At 41.4% G+C, this 16,495-nt stretch overlaps 1 protein-coding gene and 1 non-coding gene across 7 annotated transcripts; both read left to right on the forward strand.

Annotated features, from left to right (window-relative positions):
* Positions 1–305: 305 nt before the first annotated feature.
* Positions 306–12,921, forward strand: LOC130738013 (chaperone protein dnaJ A6, chloroplastic-like). Of its 6 annotated transcripts, XM_057589899.1 has the most exons (9): positions 363–450; positions 573–595; positions 2,380–2,566; positions 3,010–3,151; positions 3,339–3,396; positions 10,579–10,621; positions 11,477–11,525; positions 11,610–11,690; positions 11,776–12,921. In XM_057589899.1, exons 3-9 carry the CDS (start codon positions 2,460–2,462, stop codon positions 12,610–12,612), a joined length of 1,317 nt encoding a protein of 438 aa, XP_057445882.1. In that variant the 5' UTR covers positions 363–450; positions 573–595; positions 2,380–2,459; the 3' UTR covers positions 12,613–12,921. The 6 variants fall into 6 exon arrangements, with proteins under 6 accessions (XP_057445881.1, XP_057445879.1, XP_057445882.1 ...); XM_057589898.1 differs by lacking the exon at positions 573–595 and having other exon boundaries at positions 306–450; positions 2,396–2,566; XM_057589896.1 differs by lacking the exon at positions 573–595 and having other exon boundaries at positions 332–450.
* Positions 12,922–13,958: 1,037 nt separating this feature from the next.
* On the forward strand, positions 13,959–14,031 carry TRNAR-UCU (transfer RNA arginine (anticodon UCU)). Its single transcript has one exon. It is a non-coding gene; the product is annotated as a tRNA-Arg (tRNA).
* The last annotated feature ends 2,464 nt before the right edge of the window (positions 14,032–16,495 follow it).

Genomic DNA, 16,495 nt, shown 5'->3' on the forward strand with positions numbered 1-16,495 from the left:
TCATTAACTAGTCAAAATGCGGGTTGAGTTGGGCTGACCCACTTTTAAAATTTGGGTTCAAAATCGCAACGCAACCCGCTAAAGAAGGTTGGCCAAACGGGCTGGCCTAGCAGGCCAAGCCCATTTTGTCACCTTAGGTTTTGGGTTAGAATCTATTCACACCTATTTTTTAGTAGGGACTAAATTGCAGATGTTTGTCACATTCGAGACTAATTTGCTTAACGTTTGCCATGTCATTTCCGTTAGTTGACTAACACTGATGGAGGGACTAACTTGACGGACGTCTGTCACTTTCGGAGAACGCCGTATGGATTTTTAAAGTTTACTGACAAAGTTGACAGCCTGTGACAAATTGTTGGACTTTTTTTTTCCTTCGCTGTTAGGTCATCCTTCCGCGCGCTTTCGCGAAACAACTCCAGTACTCCACCCTCCTCCTCCCACTCCCTACCGGTACTTTCTTCTCTTCCTCTTTTCTAATACACTCATTTCTAATTGTTCTTCACTATTCCCCTGCTTCTGATTTCAACTCGCTACCTATCTGTCACAATTTGCTCACAAACATCGATTATAAGCTTCACGCCTTCATGGGTTTTGTGTAAGTTTGAATTTTCTGCTAGCATTTTTCTACATTTCCCTCTATTTGGGTTACAATTTCATCGAAACAAACATGCCCATCAGCATGAATTAAGTTCCATGTTGGTTGATTGATTTTGTATTTTCATCTGACTTATGGACTGTTTGAAGTGTTGAGTTACATCATTATTGATTCCATTTTGGTTTTGAAATTGTTAACTGAATGGCAATGCCTTACCCTTAACATATCTTATGCTAAATTAATTGCAGCAGCATTTCACTTAGATCTTAATTCTATGATTCTTAACCTCTGGCTGTAATGCAAGCAGACACAAGTTGGTTTTATAAGCTAAATAATTTGACATTTAGCTTCGAGGAGATGGACTTATTAACTTTCATGCCGTCGCAGTATAGATACTCTTTTTTAGTTAATGGTCGAATTTTGTACTTCAATCATATTTTTGGGCTGTCTTTTGGTCCATGAGGAATCCCTTTCTCTAATTTATTGCTAGACATTAATTGTGTTTATTAATATGGACTAGTTTTTTCCACCAATTGATGTAGATTGTGGGATGGCTGATTCTGCATAACTAATTCAGCATTATGAACTAGTCTTTTGTCTTCCAGCATTATATGCAGTTTGAAATGAAAGATGCATACCACGGTTCTCATTTTCTTGCAATTTTTTTGTAATAGTATTAACTGCACAGATATGCGTTATTGAAAACAAGAAAAAGATAAATAGAAAATCTAGTCCTCCTTCCTTTCCACCTAATCAGAGAGGTGTAGAGAGAGACTCAAGAAATAGAGGAATATGTAGGGACTTGGAATTCATATCAATAGAGAGGCCCAAACCCAAAGCACATAGAGAAATAGCGGGAACTGAAAAGGAAGCAACAAAGATGAAAGCAATAGAGAGAAATTGAAAATCATTGGCAGAGAATAAATTATAAAACACTGGAACAGATACTGAAGAACCAAGGGGTTACATGAGAAAACTATCATTCATCGGAGATGGTGGAGGTTATTAGTTAGTGTCATTTATTTCTCATTAAGAATTTCTACATCTTACACTATGAATGCAATAGATGATTCTTTTAGGAATTAGGAACGAAATCGATATTGATGATAACTGGATGGCTGGAGATGATAACTCGAGAAGCTCAATTCAAATTCTGTTTATGTACTGCCTCTTAGTTTTTGATATTTTCTGCTTCTGGCTCTTTAAGCTTTGGGTCTCAGCTCTATGGCGTTGTTGGTCTTTGTGGTTGGGTCTTTTGGTTTGCATGACTCGGGTGGCTCTCTATTGTAGGTGTCGTGCGACTGGTAGGATGTTTGAACTTGTCATTGCTTTTGGCTTTAATAGGAACCTCTCCTAGTGGTGTAAACGCTAGGGGCTGTTTGTTTGGTGTTGTTTGCTTGTGGGGATTTTAGAGGTTTTTAGAGGGTCTTTGCTGTAGTGGCTGGGTTTTTGCCATCTTTTTGTTAGCTTGGTTACTGTACCCATGTTGAGAGGGGTTGTTTCTCAACTTTATCTATATTGACATATATCTTTTAATTAAAAATAAACTATACAATTCAAATTTATGTCCTTAATTTATACAATTTTATGCTTCAAAAGATTTTGCAGTCTTCCTTGGATTTTGTTTCACTTACTATGTTCAGCTTTGTATCATGCGGCGTCTTGAACTATCTTTCTCCTTCTGAAGTTGTAAACTAAATATATGCTCATTTTTTAGTAGTTTCCTTCTGTTTAGATAGTATCTTACTGAACATTAAAGCTCATTTTAGCTCATTAAATTTCAGCATACAATGTTTGCAGCTAGCAGACTTTCATTGAAAAAGGTCATCTTCATTAGCATATTGTCTTGCTGAAGATATATTGGATGGCCATAACACCTTTAGGTAGTACTTCTGCATCACAATGGGGAGTTCGTCCTCAGCTATTGCTCAGGTCCAGTTTGACAGGCAAGGGTGCATCATCTAGCCACAAGTAAGTTCTGTGGTTATATATTTGTTTTGTAGAATAATAGCGGACGGGTGTACTAATCATGTCAATTTCCAATGCACATATTGGATATAACAGTAGGTCTGAAGTTTATAGCTCCTATAGTCCTATTCATGATTCCTGGTGATGCAATTGTCTTACATAGTTACACCATGGGTAGAACTAAATTACTTTAAAGTCTGGGTTCTTCATCATATTATTGAGATCGACAGCGATGCAATCATAAGTTGGGTATGATATGATATTACTATCAGTTTTATTTCTTCGATGTGATCTGAATTTCTCGGAAACTCGGGAATATTTTCTACCCTATCTGTCATTGACCATTAATCTTCTTCATTATCCCGCTCGCTAGATACACTTACTTTCTGGATAGATTTCTGTGCTGGAGAGTGTAGTTTGTTTAACTCACCTCACTTTCCTTGCAGTGTTACAACCAGGGTGAGCTTCATGGCTGCCCCAAGTTCTAGTTTTTTGTCTCCAGATTCCTTGCATATACTATTTAACGCTGGTCTCTATCAATCTTTGAAATGTCGGAAGGGGTCACGGTTGATTGTAAGAGCAAATACAGTAAGTTTGGGATACAGTTCTCAGCAACAATAAGTTCCTTTTGGGTGCTTCTCAAAAAAAAAAAAGTTCCTTTTGGGTGTTTTTATGTGATTGAACTTTATGGAAGTATTCCTCATGGTTAAACTGTATGGTCCTCGTGATTTAGTCAATATACTACCCTGAATATCCTTTTTTTGTCAATGTGCAGGATTATTATTCTGTCCTTGGGGTTTCAAGAAATGCTAGTAAATCTGAAATTAAGAGTGGTATTTTCTATCTGTTTCCTCCATTATCCAACTGCACGATCACATCTCTTTTATGATATTGGAATTTTCAAGCGTGGCGAGTTGTTCAAATGTTATCTCTGTATAAAGAAAAGTCAATTAGCATATTAGTAGGCTTTAATCTGTTCGCTATTTATTGATTTCAAACATTTGTTAATATAACTTTAGTCTGGAAAAGTGCATCTAACATATATGTGAAGCATACAAAAGTTGGTTCTTGAAGGAAATCCAAGACATGTAACTGTCAAAGAAGTCTGCCCAAACCTAAAAACAGAGATAGGATAATGATGTCAATCAGATGGATACCATTGATCAGTGTTACATATGTCAACAGCTTATGCTTGTTAACAAGACCGTCAAGACGTGCTATTTTTTTATTTTTTTTATTTGAATGGAAATTATCCCTACTACTACCAAATGACCTTGTTGTTAACTTAAAGCTTTCAATAAAAAATTTAAAATTTAAAATTAGTTGCACCATTGAAACCTTTGATGGCGAGGTTTTTGTATATATCGTCATAAACTAGAATTCTGGTGTACTAGGAAAATTTCCACCCAAGAGTAGAAATTTAGAGTTAAGTAGCAAACATCAATCTCATGTAATTTATTTGTCATGTAGATAGTTTTGCAAAGTATATTTGAAATTAATAACAGGAAACACCAATGATTAGGGCTAATATTACACTTGTATTTGGCAAAGAATATTCTTATAAATCGGAGTACAGTTTAGTGTTTACGAATAAAACATCACAATCCTATTAGTGAAATAAAGTCTCTCTTATCTACCTAATCCTGTAATTTCAACATCCATCATCATCTGTGTCCATGGCTGCTTCTACTGCAGTGGTTAACTTCTTTGGAACTCCTATTCATTTGGCTGTATCTTCTGGTGGCTGTGTTTATTTTTTGCAGTAGTTGTATTCATCCATTTGTCTGTCATTCCCCTTCGGCCTTCTCCAACTATATCTGTATTTCACCAGGCACTTTAACCCCTTTGATGGTTCATCCATCTTCATGTCCTTTGTTCTCAAGATCCAGACTGTTAGTGATGGAAACCCAAAACAGAAAATAGAACTGAAGGAATGAAACAGTAATCAGGATTGTTTATTGATGAATTGGAAATCGTTACAGAGAAGGAAAAGCCTTTCCTAAACTGACCAGAGCCAAGCTCCTATAGGAAGCTATTGCTTCCTACTCATTACTACACGCTCAATGATTTCAGAATCCCCTCCCTACCTCTCACTACCTTCCTTATATTATGGAATGGATTACAATCCTACCTCCCCTCTCTCTCGCCAGCTCACCAGCTGTGCTGTTAGTTAGTTACTACTCCCTTTGTCCCTTTTGCCCCTTCTAGAGTATACCTTCCACTCTTTGGGCTTCGACCCCACATGGGCTAATGACTCACTTGGGCCAGCTGCTGGATCATAGTTCCTAATAATGCCGCCGTCTGAACTCACAACCTTGTCCCCAAGGTTGAAGTTTGGGTATAAACTCATGATGGTGAGGGCATCCTCCCAGGTAGCCTCCTCAGCAGTTTTGCCTTGCCATTTAATTAGTAGCTGCTGAATGGTGTCACCCTGCAACTTCACCAGGCGAGTGGCTAAAACAGTGTCGGGTGTGTCCTTGTCATCATACTCGCCCTCCAATTGATCTGGCAAATCTGCTTCTGCAGAGTAGTCCCCAATCGCCTTCTTGAGCAATGACACATGAAACACAGGATGAACTCGCGATCCTTCTGGTAAACGTAACCTGTAAGCCACCGCACCCACACGAGCCACGATAGGATAAGGCCCATAGTATCGGGCTGCCAGCTTTGCATGAACTCGGGTTACTACAGATTGTTGACGATGTGCGCGAAGCTTCACAAAGACCCATTCTCCGACAGTAAATGATTTTTCAACCCGCTTAGTGTCAGCTTGTGACTTCATTCGACCCTGGGCTCGCAAGAGTTGTGCCTTCAACTGGCGCAGAACCTCATCTCGATCAACCAATTCACGTTGCACTGCGTCAACCCTGGTCTCCCCGAGTCCCCAACGTGTGATTGCTGGGGGTTTGCGTCCATAAACAACCTCGAACGGGGTCATATGTGTGGCTGAGTGGTAAGATGTATTGAACCAATACTCAGCCCAATGGATCCAAGTTGCCCACGTTTTAGGTTGATCAGCCGCAAAACAACGCAAATACGTTTCCAAACAGCGATTTACGACTTCCGTTTGTCCATCCGATTCGGGGTGGTACGCGGAACTCATATTCAACTGTGTGCCCTGCAACCGGAAAAGCTCTTTCCAGAAATGACTCATAAATACTGGGTCCCGGTCGCTCACAATGGTTGAGGGAACTCCATGCAAACGTATGACTTCCTTGGCAAACAATTCAGCGATGCTCTTCGCAGTATAGGGGTGCTTCAGCGGAATGAAGTGACAGAATTTGGATAGGCGATCCACGACCACTAGCACTGCCTCGTATCCCCTGGATTTAGGTAGGCCAGTTATGAAATCAATCGAGAGATCTTCCCACACCTGATTCGGGATGGGTAGAGGCTGCAGCAAGCCTGCGGGCGATGAGGCCATGTACTTTTGTCTTTGGCATGTATCACAGCTACGAACAAACTCTTGCACCGTGTTCTTCATGCCTACCCAATAGATGTTGGCCGCGAGCCGCCGATAGGTGCGGAGAAATCCGGAGTGCCCGCCATGTGGGGTGGCATGAAATTCCTTTAACATCTGTGGAATTAGAGAGGAAGTATGTGACAAAACCAGCCTCCCTTTGTACAACAGAATCCCCTGCTGTAGACTGAATTCCGGATGAGTTGATGGGTCATTTTGTAACTCCATGATCACATGCTTAAGTTTTGCATCCTGCTGAACCTCTGTTGCTATCAACTGGTGATCTTCCCAGCGCGGGTACGTGCACACGGTCCTGATCTCACCATATTCCCCAACGCGCGATAGCGCATCTGCTCCCTTATTTAACTTCCCAGGTTTATAAACGATATCAAAGTCATACCCCAATAGCTTCGCGGCCCAATTCTGTTGTTCCCCAGTAATAATCTTTTGATGGAGCAACTCTTTAAGACTCTTCTGATCAGTAGACACAAGAAATTTCCGTCCCAATAAGTAAGGACGCCAATGCTGTATCGCCAAAGCTACTGCCATAAGCTCTTTCTCATAGGCGGACTTAGCGAGGTTCCGTGGTCCTAAGGCCTTGCTATAGTATGCTATGGGTTTCTTGTCTTGCATCAAAATCGCCCCGAGGCCACACCCTGACGCATCACACTCAATTAGGAATTCTTTCTCAAAATCTGGAAGTGCCAAAACAGGGGCCGTTGTGAGCTTCCCTTTTAGAGTTTCAAATGCATTTTGTGCTGCAGCTCCCCACTGAAAAGCATCTTTCTTTGTCAAATCTGTGAGTGGCCTTGCTATTTTCCCATAATCCCGAATAAATTTCCTGTAGTAACCGGTTAATCCAAGAAAACCTCTCACCCCTTTTACATTCTTGGGCACGGGCCAACTCTTGACACTCGCCACCTTGCTAGGATCAACCGCCACTCCCTGTGCTGAAATCAGGTGCCCCAAGTATTCAACTGAGTCTTGCGCAAACTGACATTTCTTCTTGTTTGCTGTCAAGTGTTGCTGTTGGAGGAGTTGTAAGACCTTCTCAAGATGCAATAGGTGCTTTTCCCAATCGCTGCTATACACTAGAATATCATCAAAAAATACAAGCACTCCCTTCCGGAGCATGGGACGAAAAACTGCGTTCATCAAACTCTGAAACGTCGATGGTGCGTTCATGAGACCGAACGGCATTACGAGGAATTCGTAGTGCCCTTCATGGGTACGGAATGCCGTTTTATGCACATCCTCTGCCCTTACGCGAACCTGATGATACCCCGACTTGAGATCAAGCTTTGAGAAAAATTTAGCACCATTCAACTCATCGAGCAGCTCTTCAATTACAGGAATGGGAAACTTGTCAGGGACTGTTACCTTATTGAGTGCGCGGTAATCCACGCACATACGCCATGACTGGTCCTTCTTCTTGACCAAGAGCACTGGACTGGAGTAAGCGCTTGAGCTATGTCGTATGATGCCGGCTGACAACATCTCCTGAACCTGCCTTTCAATTTCATTTTTATGGGTATGGGGATAACGATATGGTCTGACGTTGACTGGTCCCTGCCCTTCCTTTATGTTGATACAATGCTCTTTGCCTCGACTCGGGGGTAGCCCCTCCTGAGCTTCAAACACACTGTCATACTCTTGCAACAACTTCTGCAAGCTTTCCTGTTGCGCTGCCTCTAGATGCTGACCTTTGGGAACCTCATGCCGGTGCTCCAAGAGTCCAAACGCTAGCTTGCTGTCAAGGTCAGACCTTCTCAGGATGCTTTGCAACGCCCCCATGGAACTCCCGCCAGCACTAAGACCCTGTAGCCTTACCCACTGTGTGCCGTGCCAGAAACTCATAGTATGCTTTCCCCAATTAGCAATTGTATCTCCCAACGTCTTGAGCCATTCAATTCCTAGCACAATATCAGGGCCTCCCAGATCAAACAAATGGGGTGTGCACGAGAACTTGTAATCCCCAATCTCCAGGTCAAGCTCCTTACACTTACCTCTGGTGTGAGTCTGGAAACCATCTCCCAACTTGATGGACATCCGTGGAGTGTCTTCCACTTCCCAGCTCATTCGTTGCACAACCTTGTGGTCAACGAAATTATGAGTGGCTCCGCTGTCGACTAACACGAGCACGGGCACCCCTCGCACTTTTCCTTGTAGCCTCATGGTTTGTGGCGGCTCACCATGGTCGACGAGATTGCACAAACTCATTATACTTAGCTCACCATCGACCTCGTCTTCCATCTCGTTCATCTCTACGGCGAGAATGTTCCCATCGCCGGCGTCGTCGTCGCCGTCTTCGACGAGCAGCACTCGGAGTTGGCGATCGGGGCATTTGTGCATTGGGTGGAAAGGGCCTCCACATTTGAAGCACTGACCCTTTTGTTTCCGCTCCAGTAATTCATGATAAGTGAGATGGGAGAATCCCCTGTCACGTGGACCGGCCCTCCTAGCTTCTGTTGTTGCCTTGGGGTCGCCTTTTGGGCCACCAAAAACTGGTTTATTAGTAGTCGCGGGCCCATTATCCTTAGCGCCTTTGACCCAGACCCAATCGGTGCTTCCCGGGCGACCCGGCCCCGGGCGATCGCCAGTCCGGAAACCCGCTCCACCAATCCTCGAACTACGGTTATAACCCGACCCGGCTTCACCCCTTACTTCCTTCTCCACCGCCCGGGCGATCAAGAGCAATCTTGAGCGGTTCACTCCGCCCATCGCCACCAAGCTCCTCGCCTTTCCCCGTATCTCTTCTTTCAGACCATGCAAGAAGTATCCCTGGTATTGCTTCTCAGGTAATTTTGGGATTTGGGCCGTCAAATATTCGAACTCGGTAATGTACTCCTCCACCGTACCTTTCTGACGCAACTCAGTCAATTGCTCGTACACGTCACCGTCGCCGTGACCGCCATAACGCTCCAGAAGAGCTTGACGCAACTTTTCCCACGTCAGGGGAGCTTCTGATTCGAGCAAAGAGTTGTAAAAATGGATGGTGGGTCCATCCATGCTGAGCTGAGCGAGGCTCACCTTGACCTCCGGTGAAGTCTCTTGCACACGGAAATACACCTCCGCGCGTGAGATCCAGCCCGCCGGGTCTCTCCCGTCGAAGATCGGCAACTCTACCTTCTTTACTGACTGGCGAAACTCCGCCAACGCATCGCCGTGTAGAGGTTGCGTTCGTGGTCCTCCTTCGTTCGCTTCAGGTTGCTCAGGAACCTCAGCGCTTGAGCTTTCTCCCTTGTCTCGGTTTGCACTTGCATCTTCCCTGTGTGACATTTTTCCTAACGATCGTTCCATCATCGCAATCAACGATGCAGGAAGATCCTTCATCGCCGTCGTAACAGCTACCAGCGACGTTCGCATCTCAGCGAGCTCGCCTTCAAGAGCATCAAGCTTTGCTTCCATCGAGTTTGTCGTGTGTTTGGATTTTCTGGGTGGCATTCACTGGTTCCGGCGAATCAATCCGGCAGGTCGGACCAATTTGATGGAAACCCAAAACAGAAAATAGAACTGAAGGAATGAAACAGTAATCAGGATTGTTTATTGATGAATTGGAAATCGTTACAGAGAAGGAAAAGCCTTTCCTAAACTGACCAGAGCCAAGCTCCTATAGGAAGCTATTGCTTCCTACTCATTACTACACGCTCAATGATTTCAGAATCCCCTCCCTACCTCTCACTACCTTCCTTATATTATGGAATGGATTACAATCCTACCTCCCCTCTCTCTCGCCAGCTCACCAGCTGTGCTGTTAGTTAGTTACTACTCCCTTTGTCCCTTTTGCCCCTTCTAGAGTATACCTTCCACTCTTTGGGCTTCGACCCCACATGGGCTAATGACTCACTTGGGCCAGCTGCTGGATCATAGTTCCTAATAGTTAGCCTGTTACTGCTCTCTAATTTGGGTGGCGTTTTTCATGGCTGTTCTCCCATTCATCATGGTTGGTTACTGACTCTCTCCACGACCCTATTAGTGTGCTTGCCACCCTTCAATTGGTCACACTCTTCAGTTGGTGCCCTTATCACTGTTCCACATGTTAGCTAGCTGCTGCTTCCATGTTCCCCCACCTTCTGCTGTGTGAGTATGCATTTGACCACCTTTTGGCCAGATCATCACACACAGCTCATCTAGTAAGCATTTTGGACCTTCCCCATTCCTTATTGACCTTCAGCTCTGTCATATTGGCTCCTTTCCCCAATCTGCTCTGTTTAGCCATGTGTTTTTCGTAAATAGTTGAGAGCTTGCCTTGCATGCATCGCTGCATCAGAAAATTATTTTTATTGTGTTAGGAGTGTTATTGACCTATGTTTATGCTGGTTTTTACACATGTGCTTAACCTAGAATATTAGTATTCAGGTAGTTGTGTATGAGCACAACGCATAACACTACAATCCTATTAGTTAAGTACACACTCACTTTTCTCCTTTCCTTCTAATAGCTAGATTTCAACAATTGTGAGGTCTGCATATTATTTGCTTGGTTGTGTTTACTGCTCGCTGGTTAGTGTCATATGTCATTGCAAATATGAAACTATGTTCTTTTGACATTTCAGCTTATCGGAAGCTTGCCCGCACTTACCATCCTGATGTAAACAAGTGAGTTATTTATTCAATTTCATATATTATAACTGTCAAGAACCAACTATCCCAAAAACTTAAGCTTTTGGGTAATCATACATGAATGGTTTTATGTTATACTTCTTTTACGCCCCCTCACGAAATTGCCCATTGGGCTTGAAGCGTGGACAATGCATAACCCCACCTACCTTATGCTGAAATTCCACTTTTTTATTAGAATAATTGGGGGCAACAAAGATCGAACTCTAGATCATTTGGTCATAGAGACTTTGATACCATATCATGTACCAACTATCTCAAAAGCTTAAACTATTGGGTGAAGATACATGAATGGTATTATCTTCTAACAGTAACTTTGTCTTCTCTCAAACTCATTCCTTCCCCTTGTTCCCCCTTTTGTATTTCTCGTTCTTTCTTTCTGTGTTTGTCTTCACCTCATTTGGTTATCTCATTCTCATTATATTTGTATCTTATCTCTTTTTAAAAATTATTGATTTTGTTAATGAAATTATTGCTATCTTGTGAATTACATTTTTATCATATTCTGGGCATTGATTGATAATGCATTCTCTATAAATTGAATTCTTTGTTTTTTGGTTTCTTAATAATGTATTTTATTTCAAAAGTAAAGGTTATTTTTTTGTAATAGTTTGTATATCTAGAATTTTTCTAGCCATAAAAATGGTTGTGCTTGATCAAAATACTTGGAGGAAGGGGACTTGACTTCCACAAGTTCAAATTGAATTTAGCATGATGTGAATGTCAATTTTTCATGTACCATGGTTTTCTGTTATCATCTGAACTGCTTGATAAATGTTGCATATTATTGAACTCGAGTTATTGAGCGTAATTGCGTATTCACATATACTGTAGAGAACCTGGAGCGGAAACTAAATTTAAGGAGATCAGCAATGCTTATGAGGTAAAACTACAGATTAATGAACTCAGCTGGCTCTTGTTCATGTCAAATAACGACTTGTCTTGTGTAATTATATTTCTTACGCAGGTCTTATCAGATGATGAGAAACGATCCATTTATGACAGATATGGAGAGGATGGGCTTAAGGGTTCTGGATTGGGCACAGGGGTAAGTTACTTCAGATGGCGATGGATAATTTTATTTTGTAATGAGTATTCTTGTTTTCAAAGAAGGATTATCTCTGTCATGTCAGGATTTCAGCAATCCTTTCGATCTATTTGATTTGTTTGAAAAGATGAATCGTGGTGCAAGTCCTAGAGGTTCTTGGAATGGAGCAATTGCAGGCGAAGATGAATATTACAGTCTTGTTTTGAACTTTAAAGAAGCAGTTTTTGGCATAGAGAAAGAGATAGAGATAAGCCGATTAGAGAGCTGTGGAACTTGCAATGGTTCTGGTGCTAAACCTGGGACTACACCATCCAAATGTGGCACTTGTGGAGGTCAAGGCCAAGTCATCTCATCAACAAGGACTCCATTAGGTATCTTCCGGCAGACCATGACGTGCTCGTCATGCAATGGGATGGGGGAAATTTCAACACCTTGCAGTACATGTTCTGGGGATGGTCGAGTGAGGAAATCAAAGCGGATAAGCCTGAAAGTCCCAGCTGGTGTGGATTCGGGTAGCCGTTTAAGGGTTAGAAACGAAGGAAACGCCGGAAGGCGAGGGGGTCCTCCTGGCGACCTCTTTGTTGTTATTGAAGTTATCCCAGATCCTGTCCTCAAAAGAGACGACATCAACATCTTGTACACCTGCAAGGTTTCTTACATTGATGCAATCTTGGGGACTACAATTAAGGTTCCTACAGTAGATGGAATGGTGGATTTGAAAATTCCATCAGGGACCCAACCCAACACTACACTTGTTATGGCTAAGAAAGGTGTTCCCCTGCTGAATAAAAACAACATGAGAGGAGATCAATTTGTTCGTGTACAAGTTGAAATTCCTAAGAGACTGAGCAGTGATGAGAGAAAGCTTATAGAGGAACTTGCTGATTTAAGCAAAGACAAGACTACCAGCAGTACCAGATAACATATGGTGGGAACCTCTGTTTTTATTTATCGATGTAAATTATGCTCCTTTCATGGATGCATCATTCTTCATTACACTCTTAAACTCTGGGAGGGACTTCAATGTGTTGGTAGATGCAATTGGTTTATTTGTCCTTGGAATAAAAGGTGGTACCAAGAGCCGAAGAAATAAAAGATATTTTTTCATTGCAACTTATACGCTTCTTGTAATTTATTTTTGGGGAGGGTTGCTATTCACTAAAAGGGCATTATTATTGGTGACCCTTAAATTTTTGTAAAATCTGAAAAGACCTTTACTATTTTTGTTGTCCGCTCTTTTAAACTGTGTCACGTTCGTCTGTCAAAGTACAACACCGTCACACTTTAAAGTGTGTTACTACCGCTCTTTATAGTGTGAAAGCAATTTAAGACAAAATTATACATCATTTATCAGAGAGGTCGTTGCAACCGCCAAAAGTGCTCCTTCACACAAGAAAATGAAGAGCTTCGGCGATTCTTTCCCTCTTACAGTGGTAATTTTTCTCATTTCGATTGCCCATGTGTTAAATTTTATTTCTTTTTCATATGAGGTTATATCTTGTGGTTGTGGATTGAGGTGTATGAATGGGGTACTTAGATGTACTTTCATGTTGGTTGAGGGATGTTTCATGGGTGCATGATGCATTGGATTTCATACACCATTAATGAATTTCCTTCTTCTTTAGAAACCTAGGCACGATTGCCTTTGAGTTAAGCTTCAATCTTCTCCGGCGCCACCACGGCCAAATTCACCGGCGACGAAACCTCCAGTTTCGAGCCCATACATACCAACATGAGCCTCTTCTCGTTCTTCTTCTACACCTCCTTCAGCGCCTCTACTTCACCCAATTCAGAACCCTCTGAGATGCGAAAATCGTCCAGGTTCCTCACGGGAATGATGGGAGCTTGCTTCGTGTAGGTGGGTGGAGAGAGTCGGAGAATAGTGGCGAGGAGAAGGGGAAGAACATCATCGTTTCGTTTCTGGGTGATGAAGAGAATGGAAGAGAACAGGGAAAAAGAGGGTCAAGTGAGTGTTTTAATAAATGAATTAATCTGAACCATTTATTTTGATCTAATAGCTAATAATTATTCCTCTCGTTTCCCACTATAACACACTTCTCTCACCTAATATGCTCCATATATATATATATATTAAAAAGTTAAGCATGTGTTATCATACGCATGAAAACTCTAACACCACGTAAAAAAGTAAGTTTAAAATTCAATTCTAATTTAATTTATGTTAACCGATTAATACTTTTTTCAGCATGAATTTATCTTAACCTGAGAACCAACAGTAAAATATTATTATCCTTTAGTTCACAACGAGCACCCATGGCCTAATGGATAAGGCGCTTGACTTCTAATCAAGCGATTGTGGGTTCGAGTCCCACTGGGTGTGTTTTTGTGTTTTTCTGATATCAAACTAATTTTAATATTGAATCTACTTTTTTTTTTTGGGTTACAAATGGAAAGAAAAAGAAAATGCAGAAAAACAAGTCTAAGTTAAAGCATTCTAAACCTGCAAAGCAACCAAACACGCTGCGCAGCGGCTTCTCTCGAAGCTTGGCGAGCCAATGAGTCTGTTGTAACGTTTCGCACCTAGACTTTTGACTAGCTGGAGGGATGAAAAGCTCTAGCTTTATCAAGTTTAGGGACTTCTTTCATCACAAAATTTGTATAGGGACGAATACCAATATTCGGCAATAGTTCAAGGACTAATAACATATTTTTCCCTTATTTTTTTTTTGTTCTAAACAACATTTAATTCATAATATTAATTCTTTAATCAATGCAACTATTATTAAAAATAATATTTATGAGAGTTAAAAAAAAATACTTATGCACCAAAAGTGTATAATAATTACACCGTTAATTAAGAGTGTTCATCAGTTCAGATTGATTCGATGATCTAAACCAAACTTATCAAGTTGGGTCGGATTTAAGGGATTAATTGGTTCACTTTATGTTAAATATGAAGCAAACAAATCGTAATCTGTAACATCCCGATCTGACGACTGGCCTCACGGTAACAACACGAGTCTTTTCAGTGCACTTTGTCCTCACTCGCGCACTTCCCGGAAAAACTTCCCAGGAGGTCACCCATCATAATATTGCTCCAAGGCTAGCACACTTAACCATGGAGTTCTTATGAGTTGGGCTCCCGAAAAGAAGTTGCAAATTGTTGTCATGAGTAGTACCAATCAAATCTTTTATGCCCTCCTCAACTGTATAGTCCATCCCTATACAGTCTCGGAATACCTCTTGTGTCGGGTGTGGTGCGTCCCTCCACATAGAAGGCGATCAATCCTCGCCCTTCTCAGCTCAGGGCGTCACATAATCGGTTTGATTGTAGTTTTTTTTTGTCTTTCACTCAAACCAATCACTTGATTATTTCTCTCCCCCACATTTGTATTATTTTAACTCTTTTTTATTTTATTTTTTAAAATTATTTTAACTTTGTCAATTTGGTTATAAGTTTCTTATGCTATATTTATTATCCAATTTCATTAATATATTTTGAATAAAAAGGTTGGGAAATGGGAGGCCTTTAACATACACAAGTAAAAACTTGTGTAAAGTTACACAAGCACCTTTTGACTCATTGTAGTAGGTTTCCAGGTTTTTATTTTAAAAAATAATTCAAAAAACATATTTATTAGTGAATTAGTTAAAAATGTAATTAAGGATTTAGGTTAATCTCATCACCATCTTCAATCTTTCATCATATATCTTCATCATCTAACAACACAAGACCCAGGAAACTAAATTTATTCACCATCAACTATATCATTCTTTCTTCATCTTTATTCTCCAACAACAGAAAAAACTGAAAATAAACAAATTATTAATTATCATCTTCATTATTCTAGAATGAACAACCCATTACAATCAATAAAAAACTAAAAAATACAAGAACAGGGGAGGATGAGAGAACCAGGGAAGGTTCACGAACAACCTGGAACCCATTTGCTATTATTTCAACTGTCAAACACAAGCTCCACCAGATTCCAAAATTGAATCACTAAACCCAACAAACACCAGATTATGAGAAATATCACCTCCCCAGATTATGAGAAATTTAAATAAAAAAAATCTATTCTTTCTTATCATTTAACTCTGTGTGTATCTTCTCTTCTTCCCCAAGCTCTATCTTGCAACCTTCTTCTATTTTTCAGATCTGGAAATCAACATCCATAATCCTCATCAGCGGATCTGAATCATAGGCAAACAAATTGTGGAAAAAAAAAGAAAACAAAATTGATGTTTAAGAAGATTTAATGGATCTTATAAATCTGGAGATTTGGAAGATGATGAGGATACCTTGCTTGGACGAAGGATTTGAAGATGGGAGGGAATTAACAGTGAGACCCAGCGGCGGTGGTTGTGGGAGATAGCGACCATGCTCGAAGTTGCCGTCGTTTGCCTCTACACGCCCCACCGACTGCGAAACCTAGATGTGAACGGGGACGGTGGATCTTCAAATTGAGGGAGGGGGTTCTTCGCACCAGACCCTCAGCCACCGCGCCGCTCCTCACTATCGTGTCTCGTGCCACCGCGGAAATAACCATGTGGGGCCAGCACTTCAACTACCCAGTAACCACCACCGCTTCACTCCACGCAGATCTGAAACTGGAAGTGGAGGAGGGAGAGGGTGTTATGGTCGCCAGGAAATGCGCCGACGGAGGAGAAGGAGAGAGGGCAAGGGTTGTGCTTGGAGGAAAGGGTTGTGGTGGGGTGCATGGTGGTTGATGGGAGGGATTTGTGGTGGAGAGGAGGTCTGGAGTAGATTTAAAGAAAAGATGAACATGTGAGAGAAATGTTTTTGAAATTTTCTGATGATTAAAGGATTAATGATTGATTAA

Source organism: Lotus japonicus, chromosome 2, assembly GCF_012489685.1.
Source record: "Lotus japonicus ecotype B-129 chromosome 2, LjGifu_v1.2".
In the NCBI taxonomy this organism is placed as follows: domain Eukaryota; kingdom Viridiplantae; phylum Streptophyta; class Magnoliopsida; order Fabales; family Fabaceae; genus Lotus; species Lotus japonicus.